Source organism: Dunckerocampus dactyliophorus, chromosome 13 (assembly GCF_027744805.1).
Source record: "Dunckerocampus dactyliophorus isolate RoL2022-P2 chromosome 13, RoL_Ddac_1.1, whole genome shotgun sequence".
NCBI lineage: Eukaryota > Metazoa > Chordata > Actinopteri > Syngnathiformes > Syngnathidae > Dunckerocampus > Dunckerocampus dactyliophorus.
The window spans coordinates 7,259,255-7,279,395 of NC_072831.1; the positions used below are offsets into that span (position 1 = coordinate 7,259,255).

General features: G+C 42.4%; 1 protein-coding gene across 2 annotated transcripts; it reads left to right on the forward strand.

Moving 5' to 3' along the window:
* The first annotated feature begins 979 nt into the window (after positions 1-979).
* On the forward strand, positions 980-19,493 carry cdc25b (cell division cycle 25B). 2 transcript variants are annotated; one of them, XM_054796456.1, is made up of 16 exons: positions 980-1,000; positions 12,476-12,755; positions 12,852-12,934; positions 13,210-13,261; positions 14,693-14,731; positions 14,876-14,909; positions 15,287-15,424; positions 15,518-15,637; positions 15,821-15,928; positions 16,008-16,085; positions 16,350-16,538; positions 16,635-16,733; positions 16,813-16,875; positions 17,432-17,530; positions 17,706-17,951; positions 18,738-19,493. In XM_054796456.1, exons 2-16 carry the CDS (start codon positions 12,547-12,549, stop codon positions 18,876-18,878), a joined length of 1,698 nt encoding a protein of 565 aa, XP_054652431.1. In that variant the 5' UTR covers positions 980-1,000; positions 12,476-12,546; the 3' UTR covers positions 18,879-19,493. The 2 variants fall into 2 exon arrangements, with proteins under 2 accessions (XP_054652431.1, XP_054652430.1); XM_054796455.1 differs by lacking the exon at positions 980-1,000 and having other exon boundaries at positions 12,232-12,755.
* The last annotated feature ends 648 nt before the right edge of the window (positions 19,494-20,141 follow it).

Here is a 20,141-nt window from a genome sequence, read left to right on the forward strand (position 1 = left end):
CGCTAATGACAGAAACGTGGCTTAATTGTTTCTAAATTGTTTATTTATGAATGTTTTAGTTGCCAAATGCCCATAGAAATTTAATTTAACACCCGGAATCTCTTTTTGAAGTACGATGTGGCATTATTGTCTTACTTTCACTATCGACCATTTTTGTAGTCAATCATTTTGTAGTCCAAAGTTTGCTCAACATGCGCTATGTTTTTGCCTGAAGCTGGCTTCAAATTCTAAATACTGCTTTAGTGGGTGCCTGCATATAAAGTGAAAAAGGTCCCACCATTTTTGTAGTTCTTTTTGTGCAGTTCCCGATGAGTGTTAGGCAATATGCACGTTCCTATTTTGCCTGTAGATGGTGGTATATATCTAATCTATAGACCGGGGACGCCAACTTTCATAACCAGAGGTACTTTGACGGAAAGAAAGGAGAGGTGAATTTGTTTGTGTACATAAAAATACTCTCTTAACAATGTGGCTCAATAACCACATTTCACCTCATTCATTTCTTATTTTTAAAGGATCATACTCTGCAGTGCTGTTCATTGTTCCCCCAACCATTTCATACTGTTACCTCTGATAACGGTTAAATGTATTAATTTTTAATCCCTCTGACCGCATCTGTGATTAATAACTCATGTCTGAGCCCCTCAATTGACGCGGCTGACATATGGGCGGCCCACAAACACTTGACATGCAATATTTAACACATACGCGCACATACAGATACCCACACGCACGCGCACGCACGCACACACACACACTAACAATCATTCAGTTTACAAAAAGTCCACAAACGTTTAAAATTCAAAGGTCCAAGCTGTTTATGTCAAGAATAATTGAAAATAATCAATAACTCATTTCTGGCCCTACAGGAAATTTACTATTCAATGGCGGGTTTTTTTCCACTTTAAGTCATTACACGTTTTACTTTTAAAGTGAAGCGCGTCATCAAAAACTGTTTTGACCCTCAAGCTCTGCCGTAGGGACAACCAGGACTGGCCAGGTACGCTAGCTTGCGAACTATAGCGACACAATTGAAAGTACAAATAATCACGATAGTATTTGTTTAATATCCGCATCAAAAATGACCACTTAACTTTTGTGACATAATAAGCGCTGACGAGTACCTTTGCTGGCGGGTGCTTGTTGCAAAGCATTCCGGGACTTGTAGTATAGTAGTCATGTGTTTCCTGACACTTAACTAGCCAGTTTTGTCATGAAACAAACATTTTTGCCATCCAAATAAAAGTGCATCCCACCTGGTAGACAATTTTGTAAAATAATATTAATGCCCTGTATTATAATTATGCATTTTTCCAGTGGCTTGTTAGTTGAGATACTCAATATTGGCTTTCAATATCCTCCAGTGCTTCTCATATATTGGGGCGGGTGCGCGGTGAACTGTAATGGGGGGGGGGAGGACTTTCAATATTAGTGGAGACCTGCCAACATGTATGAATTTGCCGGCATGCAATCTGACTCTTGAATACGCTTATATGCTGCACTGCCCTCCCTTTTGTTGCATTTCGCTGGTTTCAGTTTCGAGTTCAATCTGTACAGTACCGATAAATGAATAGATACTATCAGTTTCTCAATAGTATTTCAAATTGGGGGGTGGGTATTTCTGACAGACAGAAAATAATTAAGAACCCCTGCTATATACCAGTATTGTCCAGCAATTCATTACCGATACCGACATCGACAGCAGCTCTTCCTTCAAACAAATGTCAGGTCACATACTGTGTAGTAATGCTTCCTTTGCTGTGATGCTACTGGATGCATTTCACAAATAAAGACTTTGTGCAAAATAAAACAAATACTGCATTTATGTAATACAAGTTCAAGAGATTCAAGGAAGTTTTATTGTCATGTGCATGGTAAAACGGCAGTTATACTATGCAATGAAAATCTTATTCTGTTCATTCTCCCAAGAAAAGAAAGAAAACACAAGAAAGAATAAGAACATAAGAAACATAAACATATATACCAATAAATTAAGCAACAACAACAGAAAAGACATTAATACAAATAAATAAATAAATAAAGTGCTATGAGTGTGTGCGTGTGTGCGTGTGTTGCGTGCGGCGTGTGTGAGTGCTTCGTTGAGAAGCCTGATGGCCTGTGGGTAAAAGCTGTTTGCCAGCCTTGTGGTCCTGGACTTCAAATTCCTGTAGCGTCTGCCTGACGGTAGGAGTGTGAATAATGAGTGTTGTGGATGTGTGCTGTCCTTGATGAGGTTGTGTGTTCTTCGTAGGACTCTAGATTTATAAATGTCTTGCAGTGAGGGGAGGGCTGCCCCAACAATGTTCTGTGAGGTCTTGATCACCCGCTGGAGTGCCTTCCTATCACGTGTTGTACAGTTACCGTACCAAACAGTGATGGAGGCGGAAAGGACACTTTTGATAGTGCATCTGTGCATCAGATGCAACTAAGGATTGTGGTGGACATGCCAAATTTCCTCAGTCTTCTCAGGAAGTACAGTCTCCTTTGGGACTTCTTCATAATTTGTTGGCTATTGTGAGACCAGGTGAGGTCCTCGCTGATGTGTGTGCCAAGGAACTTGAAGGTTTTCACCCTCTCCACCTCAGTCTCATCAATAAACAGGGGTTTATGCGGCTCCTTTTCCCTTGTTCTTGGGTCGATGATCATCTCTTTAGTCTTATCTGTATTGAGAAGGAGATTGTTATCATGACACGAAGCTATGAGGTCCGCCACCTCTCTTCTGTATGATGTTTCAACACCACCAGTGATCAGGCCGATGACTGTAGTGTCATCCGCAAATTTAATGATGCTGGTGTTGTTCTGGGAGGCCACGCAATCGTAGGTGAAGAGCGTGTAGAGGAGCGGACTCAGCACACACCCCTGTGGGGTCCCAGTGCTCACAATTCTTGAGCTGGATGTGCGATTGTGGACTCTGACTGACTGGGGTCTGCCTGTGAGAAAGTTAAACACCCAGTTACAGAGGGAGGGAGACAGGCCAAGTGTGAGGAGCTTATTTGTGAGTTTGTGGGGGCTGACTGTATTAAAAGCAGAGCTATAGTCTATAAATAGCATTCTGACATATGTGTCCTGGCCCTGTAGGTGAGAAAGGGCTGTGTGGATGGCAGTGTTGACTGCATCATCCGTGGACCGGTTCTGGCGATATGCAAACTGTAGAGGGTCCACGGTTGCCGCCGGGATGCTCTTTTTGATGTGGGTCATGACTATTCTTTCAAAGCACTTCATAACAATAGGAGTGAGTGCTATAGGGCGATAGTCATTCAAGCAGGTCACGTTGCTCTTCTTGGGTACGGGTAATATGGTGGTGGACTTAAAGCAGGTCGGTACAGATGCTTGTGCAAGCGACAGGTTAAATATGTCAGCAAGCACATCAGCTAGCTCTGATGAGCAAACCCGAAGTGCACGTCCTGAGATGTTGTCTGGCCCTGCTGCTTTTTGTGGGTTTGTTTTGTTCAGAACCCTGCGCACATCAGCTGATGTCACCATGAGAGGTGAGTCCTCTGTGCTCCCCAAGTCCAGCCACTCTCTCTGCTCATCAGGAGTTTGGGTGTCAAAGCTGGCGTAGAACTCATTCAGCTCATCTGGAAGTGTGGTTTGGCTGGACGTGGCAACGCTACTCATCTGTCGATACTCTGTGATGTGCTGGAGCCCCGCCCACATGCGCCGGGGGTCTGAGGTGGAATAGTAGCCCTCCAGCTTCTGTCTGTACTGTCTTTTGGCCTCTCATATGGACCTCCTCAGGTCATATCTGGCCTTTTTGTAGTCCTCAGCGGTGCCCATGACAAATGCAGTCAAACGAGCACGTAGCTTACCCCTTACATCACAGTTCATCCACAGTTTTTGGTTAGGGTATTTCCTGTAATACTTGGTGGTGGTAACAGTCTCTATGCATGTGCTAATGTAGCCAGTAACAGCAGAAGCATATTCATCCAAATCAACAGTACAATCTTCCCTCCCCGCTGCAGTTTTAAACACATCCCAGTTTGTGCAGCCAAAGCAGTCCTGAAGTACTTGATCAGTTTCTTCATTCCACACTTTAACTGCTATACTTACAGGGGGAGCTTGTTTAAGAAGTTGTCTGTATGTTGGATAAAGGAATATACAGATGTGGTCGGCCTTTCCAAAGTGGGGTCTTGGAACAGCCTTCAAAGCACCTTTCATGTTGCTGTAGACTTGGTCCAGGATGTTATTTTCCCTTGTGGGAAAGCTCACATGCTGGTAATATTTGGGGAGGACAGTCCTGAGGTTACAGTGGTTGAAATCGCCAGATATAATGAATACAGCGTCTGGGTGTTTGGTCTCTTTGGTTTGGTTTGGTTTGGTCAGAAAAGGTGCCATATTTATTTTAAACATTTCGTCTCAACAAGAGTCAATAACAGTCGACTAAAATAACATGTCATCCTACCATAAACAAGATAATAAATTCACAAATAAGTCCAATTAATTATTATAAACTGGGCTCATTCAGCTTGTCACCGACATAAACACTGTGAGTGATTCTTCCTGAGGTGTGATGTTAAACCTCGCAGCACTTTACAGTCATTGCAAATTGCATATTTACAATCCGAACGCAAAACTTGGAAATAATTCCAGGCCGTGGACATTCTGAGCTGCAGTCTTGTTGCTGTGTGGCGCACGACTTCATCGCTCACGTACCAATATCGTTATCAGCAGGAAAAAAAACAACACCAATACGTCATTTTTATGCCAATGGCGGACATTTCACATTTTTAGGAATTTGTTTGTCCATAATAGACATTTTTTAATTTTTAATTACAAAAATGCATGCATCTACATAAGAAGAAGAAAGATAATCACATGAAGCCCAGACTGAGTGTTGCGTAGATTAGCGTCTTCTTGAAAACACCGCAATGTACTTACACGCAAATGCACCACCTAGCATTTGTAAATGTGCAGAACACGTGAACGTTGGAGAAGACACAAGCAAACCCTCGTTTTGACTTCTTTCATAAGTAAACTCTGCTTGCATGTACAGTACACTATATATTTCTACTACGGTTATCTAGTACTAGTATAGTGTGACTGATCAACAATCAGTGTGGTCGATCAACGATCTCTTTGTTGCAAAAACAAAACAGGCTCCTGTTAGTCGAAACACAACATACAACTTCAGCAAACTCGACAGTCCTGTCCACGCAGCCACACACACACAGTCAGTACACGTGACATTCACTGACGTTGGGACATCACAAAACTTGTTAACACTACACAAGTGCCAGGTCTCTGGTCCTCTGAAAGAGACAGTAATAACCAAACAGGGTCGTGGTCATGTTGTTGAGCTGGGAAGGTTGGGGTGTTGTTGTGCATTTTGTGGCTAAAAAGCCATTAAAAGGCTGTGATTGTTTCATTTAGCGTGTGATACAAATCCATATTAAATGAATTTCCCTCCTTAAAGAGACTATTAAAGGCAGATTGGCCTCTTTAGATGTGAATAGAAAAGTTAAAACAGGGACTAAAAGTGGCTCATTTAGTTGATATTTCCTTTACAATGATTCCCACAGGAGGAGAAGAATGTCTGTATTGTTTGCGTTAAAATCAACATGTCAGGATGTGTCACCTTTCTCCACAGTCATCCTCTCTCTTCTTCTCCTTTTGTCGTACGTACTTTTTCCTCCATTATTCCCGGCCGGAGGCTGCGGCTCTCTCCTCTGTATTGTCGTCCATCTGTCCTCCTCCTCCTTCTTCAGGAGCAGCTGTTTACTCCTTCCTCGCCCTCAGCCTGGAGGTGTGTATGTATGTATGTATGTGTGTGTGTGTGTGTGTGTGTGTGTGTGTGTGTGTGCGTTGGGGAGGGGATGTCTTGCACCAGTTGGAGGTTTGACTGCTTTGACGCTTTGGGGGGTGATAAAGAGGGGGAACAATAGTCTGCATGGACACCAGGGAGGTGGTTGTGATGGTTGGGGGGGGGCACACAGCTGACCGTCTCCATGCATGGCTTCATTCCTGACTGAAAAACGCACTTTAAAGTGTGCCTTCCTCACCTCCACGCAGCTTTATTCAACAGCTGTTGCCATGGCAACTAGGTTCAACTGCTGGGGGGGGGGGGGGGGGGGGGGAGCACAGGTTCAGTATTTTTTTATACATGGATAAATCATGTTAAATGTCAGAAAGCTCCAAGTAGAACTTCCCAGCACATGACTTCCAAATTCAATTGCGTCCTTATTTAAAACACGTGCATAAATCCAACATTGACTTCTTCAAACGAGACCCTAGGCCGTGTTGTGGCAACAAAACGGTATCAGCTTCGTTTACTCAGCTTATCTGAAAAACGGATTACAGTCTCAGGGAAGCCTGCCTATCTGGGAAACATCTCCATGAAGATTCCTTTCTTTAAAACATTAGGAGACACTTCCAGGCCGATTTATCTAAGCTACAGTAAGTTTGTATTTGGAGCTGCTATGTGCTTAGAAAGTGAGCCCAAGCAGATAACCATGCTCATTGTACTTCTTTTTGTGCATACAGACATATACATAACTCAAACATATCGTTTCTATTAGCATGTTTACTGCGCCCCAGCCTGTAAAACTAATTTCTAATACAGTGGATGCCCTCTTGTCACCACGGTTACGGTCCAGGGCCACCAGGAAATGGAATAAAACCGCGAGTAATTGAGACGGACAGAAAAGTGACTACTTATGACACACGGCTCCCACCCCCACCCCCCGCTAGCTTGACGGTGACATTCTTGTCCGATTTCGGAACAGCATTTGCAATAAAAGTGACTGGTGTAATATTAGATTACATTCCGCTACAAAACCGTCCCCGTCTCTCTTCAATATGCTTCACACACGTTTTAAACCCATTTTTTCATGGATGCAATGCAAAGTACTCACCACTAATGAATGATAATGTAAGATAATCGATGAACAGATGGAATCGAAGTCACGCAGTGGAAGTTATATATAAGTTTCACTTTTTTTTGGTCACTCTTACGGTGCTTTCAAAGACTGCCGAACAAAGTGTGAAATCTCAACGCTTGATGTAAAGGCTTTATCAGTGAAGAATAACGATGTAAAAATTGTGGGCTTTTTTAAAAATAGTCATACATGTTGTATTCTGTTCACTTTACCTGTATTATCATGGACAGTAATCCTTCGTTTATCGTGGTTAATTGGTTCCAGACCTGACCGTGATAAGCGGATTTCCACAAAGTAGGATTCCTCATTTATAAATGGAATATTTTTGTGGTTATGGCATAGAAAACCTTTTTACAACCTTCTAAATATGGTTTTCAACATTATTAGAGCCCTCTAGACGTGAAATAACAACCATATAGTGACATTTACATTCATATTACCCAATATAGTAGTCATAGGAGGCATTTTTATGATGCAATTTGTGTTACTCTTTTGAACTGGACTTGCAGGACCAAATGGGGAGGTTAAGTCACCATTGATGTACTACACTGCTGATGGGGATGTCATACCACTTACAACACACAACATGTCCAAAAATCTGAGCTTCATTTAGACATTTTTATGCTTGAAAATGTTTAATTTAGGCAAAAGAAAAAACAACTTATAATTTAGTTAAATATGCATATGTTTTGACTAATAAAAGGCCGTATTCAACCACAAAACAGCATAATTTATTAATTAATGTGTGTTTTTAAAAAACTGTGATAGAGTGGAGCCGCTTAATTCGAACCGCAATGTGGCGAGGGACGACTGTATTTATAAATTGTTACTGACTTAGGGTGAAGTTGGTGTGTTTTCTGTGGAAAACACCTATATTCTCAGAAAAAAAACAACCAAAAATCTGCAGATTTGCAGGGTCGTGAATGCTGAATCGCGAGTGTGCGGGGATCTACTGTACATTTATCATCATTATTGTTAATAGAAATAGTACCATTAATAATGCTGCTACATTGTTCGCTCGCTTGTGTTGCCTTTCAGTGCTATTTAAAGAACACTGAGTAACACCGTGTACATTTTAAGCCATCTGAAATCACCTTCTCAGTCTCTGTGCTAGCTAGGCTAAGCTAACGCTAGGCTAAGCTAACGCTAGGCTAGCTGTCGTGGGCACCTTATAGGCCTACCGTACATACCTGTATGTGCAACATTTTCAAAACAAGTCATCTTTAACATTACATTTCTCACATTTTCTTTTCATTGTGTTTCATTTTAACGTTATTTTCCGTTAGTATCATTTCCCTGAGCAAAAGTATACAAGTACTCTCATCGATATACCCCCAACGTGCTTGGTATATGGAACCTGCCTGCTTCACACTGCACGCACCGGGGCTCGGACACAGGACCTTGGGACGAAAGCACTGACCGGGAGACTGTCGAGACACAGTTCAGTGCAGCCCTTAAGGCCGAGGGAGTGAGCTTTACCAACGTACACTTGAACTAGAAAATGAAAGTAATAGAAAATGAAAATAATGCAAATAAAATGATGCAAATAAAATGAAAATAATATACAAGTTAAATGTTAAGCACAAGTCAGTGACTTGACCTTGTTATGCATTTGGAGCAAGACATACTAAGTTGTAGTACTTTGTGGCAGAAAGACGTAAAAAATATACTGAAGTATAAGTTTTAGTATTCAAGTATAAGTGTAAGTCTTAATATTAATGTACTTGATTTTAGACTTTTGTTTATGCTTTTCGGTATAAGCCACCTATGCTTCACTGTACTAATCTTAAGACAGGGGTGTCCAAAGTGCGGCCTGGGGGCCATTTGCGTCCCGAGGCTGTGATTTTATCGGCCCACAGCACAGTCTAAAAATGTAATTTAACAAGGAAACTTAAAAAAAACAACAACAGCAGCAGCAAAAATGGGAAACTCAATCAAAAATCTAAATATTAAGAGAAGAGTTGTAAACTAGCAAGGAAAAAGAGCCGTAATTTCACAAGAATAAGGTAATAATATGAGGAAAAATGTCATTTTAGTTTTGGAAACCTAGGTTAGGGGAAAATTTATAACATGAGAATAAAGTGAAAATATTAGGAGAAGAAAATACAAGAAGAAAGTTTAAATATTCGGAAAATTATACAAAAAAAACAACAGCAGAAATTTTACCAGAGTAAAGTCGAAATATTAAGAGAAAAAAATTGCTCTCTAAAGGGAAAAAAGTTGCAATTTTACAAGAATAAACTGGTAATATGAGGAAAAATATTATTTTAGTGACAATGTTGAAATAAAGAAAAAATCCACAATTTTTTTAAAGATAAAAAAAAAAAATTTAAAGATAAAAAAAAAATATGGCAATAAAGTTATAACTACGAGAAGAAAATTTACAAAAGGAAGGCTGAAATGAAATAGTTGGAAAATTAAAAGAACGATTGGAAAAAACAGCTATAATTTTATGGGAATAAAGTCAAAATATTAAGAAAAAAAGCCATAATTGAATGAAGAACAAAAGTCGCAATTTCACAAGAATAAACTCGTATTATTATGGAAAAACTTCATTTTTAGTAGCATTTCGCCCATATTACAAAGGTGAAATGCAGTTCTTTGTTGAGCTACATATAGCTTCTTAGCATATCTCAATGTGTTGGTTTACAAAATATCAAAGTGGCCTTGCATCCTTTCATTTTTCACTATGTAGCCCCCACAGGAAAAGGTTTGGACACCCCTATTTTAAGCATATAAAATATAGTTTATAAAAAGTCAACGTCAAGTATACTTCCTCAGTTTTAGTATCCAATAAGTATACTCATAGTAAACTTGCTGAGGGTTGCTTTGTTGACAGTTTTGCTACCTTACAGAGGGTGGCATCCATTTTGAGCAAGCTACCCATCTTGGTTCCTTACCTTATAAAGGGTTGCTAATTCATGACATTATACATACGATTGTGTTGCGTTGCGATGTTTTGGGTCAACGTGACAAATGGTGATTGAGATCTAAGTTGCAAAACTCAGACGAGGCAACGAAGTGCAGCAATGCATCCGTAGCTCTCAGTTTGTCAACGCAAGTCAAACGTCGTGTGTCTAGTTCTGGTCGTCATGTCGTCAGAAGACGGCTCTGTTTGAACAACTATCAATGTAAATGCTGCTGCTGATCACACGCACGCACACACACACACACACACACACACACACACACACACACACACACAGTTGTTGTGGAAAGATAAGATGACATGCTAAGAATACACGTTACTGCTCATCAAGTCCTTGACACGCCTTTCATTAACAACCACTTCCTTTCAACGCCACGCTACACAGAAATACACAACACTATACTGTACATTTACTGCATGATAGCAATGAAGTTATTGTCATTTTCTGTTCCGGTCGTACCCACTCATCAACAAAAACATTTTGCGGTTACAAATATGAAAGAATGCCCCCATTAATTTGGTAAATAATGCGATTTCCGTGACATTTTACACAAACGCGTCACATGCATGGAGACGGATTTGCAACTTACTTCCAAGACCGAACACGGCCTAAATCTACCACACATCTTTGCTTTCTTATTATTATTTACAGTATTTTATATTTATGATATTTTCCAGAAAGGCCAATACATCAGGTGATCAGACAACAATAACAAAAGATATGAAATACGAATATACCCACAAAAAGGACATAGATTTGTTTTAAATATTAATTCCTAGTATTGTAGGTCAGGTTAGAAGATTAGCATCCACGCTAACATGCAACACGGTGTCTTAACATGGACATACAAGGCTAATTTTTTTGTGTCCATGCAACAGCTTGAGAAAATGATTTGCTCTGAATGGTGATTTAAATGAGAAATAAACACATGGGTGGATGCAGAATGCAAGCCTGTAAGTGATAAGAAGTCATTTCAGCTTTAAAATACGTATGTTTGTGTGGACTGCAACTGCAAAAAGGATGAGCCGCGGGGGAGTCTGCGCAGGCTCGGGTGGGAACATGAAGTATCAAGAGGAGGTTTTATTCGGGGGTTTAGTCTTTTGTCCCGTCCTTTCAGAGATGGGGTGGGGAGCCACGGAGCTCGTAGCTCTCTTTGGGAATTTCATTAAAGCTTATTTGCATGCGGAGGAGTTCATTCATACTTATGGTGGGCCAGGTCAGGTTAGAGGTCACCTCTTCCTGTAAATGAAAATGATTTATTGCAACATGGAGCGCTATCTCCTGTCTTTAGGAGGCGGAAGAGGAGAAGTATCCAAAATGGTGGCCAGAGTGTAGTTTAATAATAGTTTAATAACAGAGACCCCCATTTTGTGACACCAAAGCTTCATCTGGCTTGCATGGACACTGGTGGAAAATTTGGCACGTTTTCACCACTCATTTTAATGTCACATGTCACTGCTAACCTTGCATGTTAAAAAGCAGAGGTCGCATGATACTGCTTGGTCTCTTTGTTGGCTTGAATCACAATAGGGCCTGTGTGTGTGTAGCATTCATGCCAAAAAAATGAGGCTAAACGTGCATATCTGACTAACATTTACATTTGTAGCTCAACAGAATTAATAACTACATATCTACAAAAATATCCCCCAGGAATAGCACCCATGTTTTTCTTTAAAATGCAGTATTTAATTCAGGTAATAGTATTGTTTCTGCTTGCAAAAGGAGCCATTTTGTCATTCCGGAGAGATTTGCTTAAAATGTGTATTTTATGTGCTTCAACTGAATTGACTCAGTAATACATGTTGTGTGCAATAACACATCCAATTTATGTTATGTTGTTGCATATTGATGTAAAACCATATCATCATCCAGTTTTGACAACCAAATATAGCAGAAGATAAAGGAAGACAGTGTTGCCAAATGTGCAACATCAAGTATCGTGCGAGAAGCTTAATAGTATCGTATTTTGAGAAAAATGATGGTAAATACCCGATTTGACATTGCTCACGACCATCTGCTACAGTAAAACATAACCACAGACCGTGTATAGTAAAGCTTATATTGCAGTTTTACCTTTAAATAAAATAACAGCTCACTGTTGGGAAAAAGCTGTTACCGACGGATCACGCTGCTGAGTGTGTTTGCTAATAGCTGCTTATTGAAGTAGTGAAATTATTATATATTGTTGGATTTTTTGAATTATTGATCGGACCACGGACCACTAGCATTTACAGCTGTACAGTGAATGCTGTACAACTATTATCATGTCTGGCAACGCTAAAAGAAGATGAAAATTTACATAATACGTCACATCCGATGAATGTTAACACGTGCTTGTCGTTCTCCACTCCGATTGGTCATTGGGACGCAAGCCCGCTGCTGATTGGTTCAAAGATTACCGCTCTGGATCCTGTATTTTGAACATAAAGTGATCGAGTCCTTCTTCTCCCCCAGAAAGCGGAGGCTGTCAGAGAGGGACCGCTCGGTGCTGTTGCACTCTGACACGCAACAATATGCGGATTTATCGCCTCTAAAAGGCTTAATTTTACATTTAATCCTTCTTACGAAATTTCAGATGGTGTTAGTCAGGCTTCTTTGGGCATGTTTGGGTAACTTTGCAGCGAGCTCAATGGTTAGCTTGGTTAGCTAATTGGCGTCCCCCTCCGCCAGACACCACATTCCAAACAAAACCATCCCACCAAGGCATCTTGAGGTGTCGACCGAATTGAGAAAGCAGCGAAATGGACAAGATTTTGGGCAGCATCAGTCCTGTCGGCGCCGGTACGGTAAACAGGCCCGACGACATCCCCGGGCTTTCCAGTATGTCTTTACCGGATATGAGCATCCAGCCGGCCCACTGCAGGAACCTCGTCTCCCCTGGACCCGCGACTGTTCTCTCGCCTGTCACCAATCTGGCCATGGACATGAACAAATTAATAGGACTTGGAAGGTATTTTAAATTCACATATGCTTGTTTTGTTGCAGGTATATTCACACACATTCATGGTTAACGAGTAACGTTGCTGGTGTTGTTTCCTGTCCACAGCCAGTGTGATACACCGAAGAGGAGGAAACATGCTCCCCTGGAGAAGGTTGCCTCCTTTGCCTCAGACGTCTCCTGTGATTCTGGTGAGTACCAAAGAAGCTTTTGTCTGCTTAACTGAAGCCACCATCAAGAATGATTGCCTCACTTAGGCCCCCCCCCGCACATTACTGCGTCCGAGTTTACAGTTTTGTTTAGAATGTTTTGTGTCGTGCTTAATCCGTTATGTGGTCAATTCAAATTCAACTGTTGGCAACCGTATAAAGCTAGAGCTAAGCACTATTCATTCCTTTCACATGAGAAGAGTTTGCATCTTTAAATGTCCTGGCCCCTGATGTGTGAAATCCATCTCGTCCTCCAGGCCTAAGCGTGGATTCTCTCAGCCCCGTGGATGCTCTGGAAATGGAGGACTCGTATGTGAAACAGTCTTGCTTGCATCTGTTCTAATCAAGCAGTTGGCTCCCTGCCATACTCACATCTTCCAACACCCCCCACCAAACACCCCCGGGCTCAGCTGACCTCATCAGTTTCTCATGCATAGGGTTGCAACTTGTACCGTTGGCTTTTAAAGCTCCCCTCATATTATTTTATTTTAGAATGCCAACATTGAATTTCCATAGCTGTCCCAGTTTCTTATACTGAGACACGCTTGGTTGTTCTAATAGTTTCATTTTAACTAGTTTTAAATGCAAAGCAAACCTGCCAACATGTACGCATGCATTTTAACCCTGCAATACGCTGGAACACTTTGCCGATTTCAGGTTCCTTGTTCAATCTGTGTGTAGCGTGACATGCACCTCCAAAAAAAAAAAAAAAAACTCCTCAAGCTGCGGCAAGCTGACAATCAAGGCGGTGGCTGGTCGGCTTGCACAGCCTACCTCTGCAAATGCCTTCTCAGATTTTGTGTACTGATTTATGTCATGCGTCATTTAATTCCAGCTGCAATCACACCCCCCTTCTCTTTTTAATTACCATTATGTACTGGTATCACACGAATGTGTATATTTTCAAAAAACGAACCACTCCTCCACTCCAGTGTTAAAAAAAAGGGTCCATGGCATGCGGGGTGCATAAAATTTGTTTAAGGTTGGCAGGTCTGTAAAGTTGGTCTTTGAGCCTATTTAAAATGTTACGTTTAAATTTTATTGTGACCACTTGGTAGTGGTTTCCTGATCCAGGGTGGCCTTCCATAGCCTCTGCAGACATCTGCTGCCAACTGATGTGCGAGTTCCTTTACGGTAGCATTTGGTCGTCAGGACCTCAGTCACCTCCATTACAGCTGTCGAGTTGCTAGGAGTTGGAAGTTGGGGGGGGGGGGGGCATTCATTCCACTGTGCCGACATTCATTCCACTGTGCTGCATTTTAATGGCTAGCACACCCCTCTGTCCCTTGGCACACTCTTCCTATGCACTATTATTTCAATAGAAGGAGGGGGACTGGAGTTTTTTTTCTCTTCTTCTTCTCGGTGCGCCAACAATTGAAATGAGGGCACCCCCAGAGAACAAGTGCCGCCCCTCCTTCATTCGGCCTGCATTGAATGGGACACGCTCCCCCTTGACAACAAAGGGCCCTAGCAAGCTGCAGAGTTTGGCGGCGTGGGTTGCAGAAGGCATATGGTGGATTAGCTGGTGTGTGCATCAGCCCTTCCTCCATCATTGTTTAGCATACAGGTGGACCTCTGCAACTTCCTCCTGACAAGCTGCTCCGGTGGCCAATTTCCTCGGTAGAACACCCTCACCCCCCACCCCCGCCCTCCCTCATTTGCTTCATGTCATCCACACTGTTTTGTCTCATTTGGTTGCTTTGTTCCAAATGTAACCTCTTTTCGATTCCTACTTTACAGGTTCGAGAAAGCCATTCAACAGTCCAGTCGAGTCAACGAGTAAGCTGCCTTTCTTGATAACCTCGCATCATTAACCTGTTTGTTCAGCGTCCTTCCCCTGGGAGCGTTTTCACTGCTCAAACTGAAACCACCTGTCTTGTTGAGCCCACATTGACACTTTGCTTTGCTTCCCTCTCTTCACAGCAAGATGCCGATTCGACGAAACAACTCCTTACCAGTAAGTGTTCAAGGTTGTTTCTCAATAGCCACAAATGGTAGATATCATCAATCAATCCCTACTAACCAATCAACTAACTCCATCCATTCATTGTCTTCCGCTGACCCAGGTCACGGGGGCAACAGTCCCAGTAGTCCATAGACTCCCAACTAAATGAATTAACTGCTCTGTTTCTCGCAGGGCTTCAATGTATTTGTGGCATTGGGTTGCTGTGTATGTGTGTGTGTTTTACAAAATTTAATAATTTTCTTTTTTACAATTTGCCGAGGGCCAATAAAAAGTGAGCTGCAGGTGGATAATGGCCTCTAGGCCACACTTGCGCCCCTGGGGTAGTGTAAAGCTATGCAGGGAGCCCCCGCTGACTTTGTTTCTTGTAGCTGCAGCTCCTGTGCTTCAGCCCGTCCCTGAAAGGACAAGAAACTGACCCAGATCGCTACGGAATATTCGGCCAACAGCACCCCCACGTCGACCCAGCCACTGCCTCGCAGTTGGACAACAAAGAGAATATCGCCCAGGTCGGTCTCTGGTCATCAGTGTTGAAGCATTGTCGCTATGGCAATGTTCTTTGTTTTGCTGCTATCTGTTTACAATCAACTGTGTGTCGTCAGGAGTGCTTTGAGTTCAAGAAACCAACCGAGCCCGTGGCCCGCAGCCGCCTTCACTCCTTCAACAGCGGCCCATCAAAGGACGCCTTTGCCCACCGCCCCAACTCGGCGCCGGCCCTCATGGTATGTGCACGTGCGAGGACAGCTTTCCTGGCAAGTGCAGGAGGCGCTGTAAAGCGGGAATGTTGACATGTTTGTCCAACACCCTGCAGACAAACAATGGGCCAAAGTGCAGCAATTTCTCACTCAACTTTCATTAGGGTTTTTTAGAAAGATGCTAACTCTTCATCTTTGTTGTGGTTGCAGCTGGACAACAACACCAGCCCCTTGTTTCTCAGACGTTCCTCCCTCACTTCTGCCCTCGATGATGATGATGATGATGGCTTCCTGGATGTGCTGGATGACAACATGGAGGTGAGGCCACCTTTCGTTTTTTAAATTGACTGACTGCGTCACCCTATAGCTCACTGACTTTACCTCCTGTGTTGTGCAGAACACCTCGGACATGCCCAAGGGAATGGCCAGTCTGCTCACAGCGCCCCTAGTGGCCGACAGCATGGGAGAAGATGTGGTAAGGCCTGCTTGAACCTGAACATGCTTGGGCAATGTCATTCCATTCACTTTACACTAGTCTATATTGCAATATTTAATTTTTTAAATGTTCCTTTTTGTACATAATTATTTCTATGGCAGCCCGTTTAGTCAGCAAACTAGTTGGGCCTAAATATATTTGTATATCAGCACCATGCGAGTGTAGCGTGACTAACAGGAGGAGTACAGATTGGAACAACGAACACGGCGTTTCTTGTTTTTAAATCTTGGTTGTCTTCTTCAGCCTGTGATCCGCTGTCGACCCCGCAACCTATTCCGCTCCCCCTCCATGCCCAGCCCGGTGTCCCGCAACTCCGGGAAGCGTCCCGATTGCCTCAGAGATGAAAACACGCCCGTGCGGGTGAAGCGGCGCCGCAGCCTGGCTGGGTCTGATGTCACCGAGCCTGGGCAAGATTCCCACTCCCCCAAAGTGGTGAGTTGAGTCGATGACCCGGGTGTGCTCGCTAGTAGAGTTCCCCGTCACCATCTCTATGGAAGTAAGCTTGTTGGGTTGTGTGCGTCTCTTCAGGCTTGCTTGCAGCTGCAGAGGTCCATGTCCTGCCAGATGGAGATAGATAAAGTCCTGGACATTGACGGGTCTGTCCAGCTAATTGGAGACTTTACCAAAGTAAGCAGCAATGAAGATGCTGAAATGTTTCTAGTGTGAAGATGAGTTTGTAATCTAATCTTTATCTTGGTGTGTTTAGCCCTTTGCACTGCCAACAGTGGACGGCAGACATCAAGACCTCAAATATGTTACGTCGGACACAGTGAGTTTCATATTGCTTCTGCTTCTTCTTAAAACCACGCACAGTGGAACCTTGTTTTTCAAATGCTCTTGTTTTCATATGATACGTTTTTTGCCAAAAATGCAAAAATTCTGCCTCGGTTCTGGTACACTGTTTCAGTTATGGTACAATATTGCACATAACAAACTTAGAATTTAGGCCTTGGTACGTTCAGTGTTGCGGTATTATTAGTAAAGGCGTGGATGGAGGATACTCCCAGCCTTGCTTGTGTATTCAGACATCTGGGATCACATCACCAACACTAAATACTTAGTTTCAGTATCTGTAAGGCTCATTTATTTGGTAAACAGTCACAAAGGTACCACAAATGGAAATAGGTGGCATCGTTGCATTATCCTGCTAACGCACACGCAAACCAATCACTGTCATCGTACCACTCGCTCTTAAGCTTGTGCATAAAACTTGTACTACACCAATCATATTTATCATCAAGTCAAGGTGCCATGTCGTGGACGTACATGTTTTCATCAGCCATATTGTTTCCCCACATTTAATAAACATTCTGTGCCATTGATAGGTGGTTTCGGCTCTGACAGGTAAGTTTGATCACCTCGTAGAGCGTGTCCTCGTCATCGACTGCCGCTACCCCTACGAGTATGACGGAGGGCACATCAAGGTGAGTGGATTTTTAATTTTTTTTTTTTTTTTAAACAGAAGGCCAACGGTCTCTTGTTGTAAAACTGTGAAGCTTCACAAAGTGAAACCAACATCCTTACATATAAAAACTTAATTTCCTGTTAGTTTTCTGTAAAATTAATAGTTTCTCCCTGCTGTCATGCTCTGCCTTTCAGGGCGCCTTGAACCTGTACCTGGAGGACCAGGTGCACGACTTCCTTCTGCGTGCACCCATGGTCCCGTCCTGCCCAGACAAGCGCATCATTATCATCTTCCACTGCGAGTTCTCCTCGGAACGCGGGCCGCGGATGTGCCGCTTTGTGCGGGAGCAGGACCGCACCATAAACGATTATCCCAAACTCCACTACCCAGAACTCTACATCCTGAAAGGAGGGTACAAGGAATTCTTCCCGCTTTTCCAGGTTGGTCTTTATAGCCTGGCTTCCACCAAGTTGTCCAGTTCAGTACCGATGAAACTAAGTTGAAAGCTGAAATAGTCACAGGCCTGTGTCAAGCGCCACCTTTTGGGTGCTGAACAGCAGATAATGCAGATCTTCTAACAGTGGCAACCAAACTGCAAGATACAATACAGTGGGTCACACCTGTGTCTAGCGCTACCTTTTTTGTGCCCATTCCTATGGTCCATACGCCAACATAAGTGGTACAAAACAGTTACTGCTCTTTTTCACAATGGAAACACAAAAAAAACAACTGTACTGCTTTGTGCAGACCTGGACATGGCATGTATTTTCACCCTTGAAATGCTTGTTTTCTTGACTGCTCTCAGGTGTTGTATTTTATTAGTTTTGATTTCAGTCTCTGGGCGTAGTTAAGGCGGTGATTAGTTTGCTTGTATTTCTTGTCTCTTTATGACTCGTATTGCCTCCGAACTCCTACTTCTTGGAAAGTTGGGGCAGCCTTTTTGGTGCTCATCTGCTGGTCTGACTCCAACCAATGCCAATAAGGTTGTTGTACCGTCAACAACTTTTAATGACGTAAGTGTAGTGTATTCAGTGTTTCCCACAGGACTGCAGTGTATGTGTCGTGTAGGTTTGCAGGAGGTGGGGCTCGATGTTAATTTGCATAATTGGTCACAATGTTTTCTGGTCTTCACTGACTTTAAAGATAATGTACAAAGGATAGCACTCCTTGACTTAACTCTCAAACAAGGGTTCTCCTGAGTAACCCAAGCTGATGTCCTCCTGCAGACGCAGTGTGAGCCCGAGTGCTACCGGCCCATGATGGACGAGGACTTCCGTGAGGACCTGAGGAAGTTCCGCTTGAAGAGCCGCTCGTGGGCCGACGAGCGCAGCAAGCGAGACATGTACAGTCGGCTGAAGAAGCTGTGAGCGCCACCCCTCCGCTCCTTCCTAATTTTTTTCTTGTTTTAATGCAAACTCAGCTATTCACATTTAGAGCAGCACGTTGAATGAAGCAATAATTGCCGTGTTCCGTACATCCTTATGTCTCAGGACCCAGACCCACCCTGCCATCCCCCACCTTGACTAGCACTTAATGCAACCACCTAAATCAAAAAAAGTGCTTGCTTTTGTTTTTTTGTTTTTTTATATATATATATAAATACTGCCTTTTTATGTAAATTTTTAACATCCTTATTTGGTATGATTTCTGCATAACAAAAATATCAACCACACCATTTTAATAAGCGTGGGGCTTTATATTTGTATTTTATCTCCCCCACCCCCAAACCAGCCGTTCATCTCTGATCACTGCACCATATTTTTGTGCTTACGGTCTAGTAAAAACCACATACACCAAAGCAACTTGCAGTGAGATTTGTTGACGTCCTGCAGGACAGCAAGCGTTTTACAGGATGTTTTTATTTTTATTTTTCCTCCGGAATGAGACTAAACATGTCTGCCAAAATGTGTGATTTTGTTGAGTACTTTGGGCACACAGTTCTCAGGAGAGCTGCTGAATAAAAATCCAAGGTGTGTTCAGTTGCTATGCATCATGTCTGGATTATATGGAGCTCTCGAAACAAAATGTGCAGGGCCTTTGAGGCCTATTCAACATTTATTCTCAAATATTGGACCTTTTTAATGAACTATATTCAGCAGAACTGCTAAATGTGGTCAGCAGTTAACTCTAATTTCAACGAACAAAGGCGTATTTTCCCTAAATAATTTGGTGTTTTATTTAAAAAATAAAAGTGCAAAAAAATGACATCAGCAAATAAATGTCTGTGACAACTATAAAGACGAACAAGGACATAAGGACAAAACAATAACAACCACAATGACAAAGCTGTCAATGACAATCACACATAATAGCAGTCATGAAATGATGAACTATGATAGTGATCACAATGATAATACTGCATTGAAACAGTAACACATAATAGCAGTTATGAAATGAACTATGATAGTGATCACAATGACAATACTGCATTGAAACAGTCACACATAATTGTAGTAATGAAATGATGAACTATGATAGTGATCACAATGATAATACTGCATTGAAACAGTCACACATAATAGTAGTCATGAAATGATGAACTATGATAGTGATCACAATGATACTGCATTGAAACAGTAACACATAATAGCAGTCATGAAATGAACTATGATAGTGATCACAATGATAAT

What these genes read in the sequence shown, in the direction of transcription:
- cdc25b (XM_054796456.1), top strand. Translation starts at nt 12,547, where the DNA reads ATGGACAAGATTTTGGGCAGCATCAGTCCTGTCGGCGCCGGTACGGTA. An exon ending in TGCTGGATGACAACATGGAG is followed by an intron (nt 15,929 to 16,007) that starts GTGAGGCCACCT and finishes TGTGTTGTGCAG; the next exon opens with AACACCTCGGACATGCCCAA. An exon ending in AATATGTTACGTCGGACACA is followed by an intron (nt 16,876 to 17,431) that starts GTGAGTTTCATA and finishes TGCCATTGATAG; the next exon opens with GTGGTTTCGGCTCTGACAGG.